Source organism: Phalaenopsis equestris, unplaced genomic scaffold (assembly GCF_001263595.1).
Source record: "Phalaenopsis equestris unplaced genomic scaffold, ASM126359v1 Scaffold182420, whole genome shotgun sequence".
NCBI classification, from domain to species: Eukaryota; Viridiplantae; Streptophyta; class Magnoliopsida; order Asparagales; family Orchidaceae; genus Phalaenopsis; species Phalaenopsis equestris.
In genome coordinates, this window is record NW_018202369.1 from 1 (window position 1) to 542 (window position 542).

A 542-nucleotide genomic window follows, 5' to 3' on the forward strand; every position below is an offset into this window, starting at 1 on the left:
ATTTTTTTTAATCAAAAAAATAAAATTAAATATAATATTTCTAATGATATTTTTTTAGAGTGGATGAATTTCAAGCAAAAGATCTTTTTAGACATGAGAAAAAATGCCCAACCACACTATCTATTCCTGCCCGACCAGCTACTATATAAATGAAACGAATCCCTAAAAATATCTCAAATCCATCCTTATCCAATCCTACTCCCTTCTCCTCCCACCGCCATCTTGTGCTCTCCGGCGAAACCACCATGCCGCCGCCGGCAAGATTTCTCCAGTCCAACACGGCCACAGCGGCGGCGTTTAAGACCACCGACGCAACAACCCGCGATTCGGATGTCGTCGTCATCCTCGCGGCGCTCCTCTGCGCTCTCATCTGCGTGATCGGCCTTGCTCTGCTCGCCCGCTGCGCCTGGCTCCGCCGCTCCCTTTCCTCTTCCAGAAGAGCTCCGCAGCCTACCCTGACACCGACCAAAGGCCTCAAGAAGAAGGCTCTGCGATCGCTTCCGAAGACGTCATTTGACGCCGCGGCGGCCGCCGCCGGCGGG

At 51.5% G+C, this 542-nt stretch overlaps 1 protein-coding gene across 1 annotated transcript; it reads left to right on the forward strand.

Moving 5' to 3' along the window:
- Positions 1 to 123: 123 nt before the first annotated feature.
- LOC110034302 (probable E3 ubiquitin-protein ligase ATL44) lies at positions 124 to 535 on the forward strand (the record flags this gene model as incomplete). The annotated part of the gene is given in 1 exon segment (XM_020738579.1): positions 124 to 535. A coding segment is annotated over 1 exon segment (386 nt), but the record flags the coding sequence as incomplete, so codon positions are not given.
- Between the last annotated feature and the right edge of the window lie 7 nt (positions 536 to 542).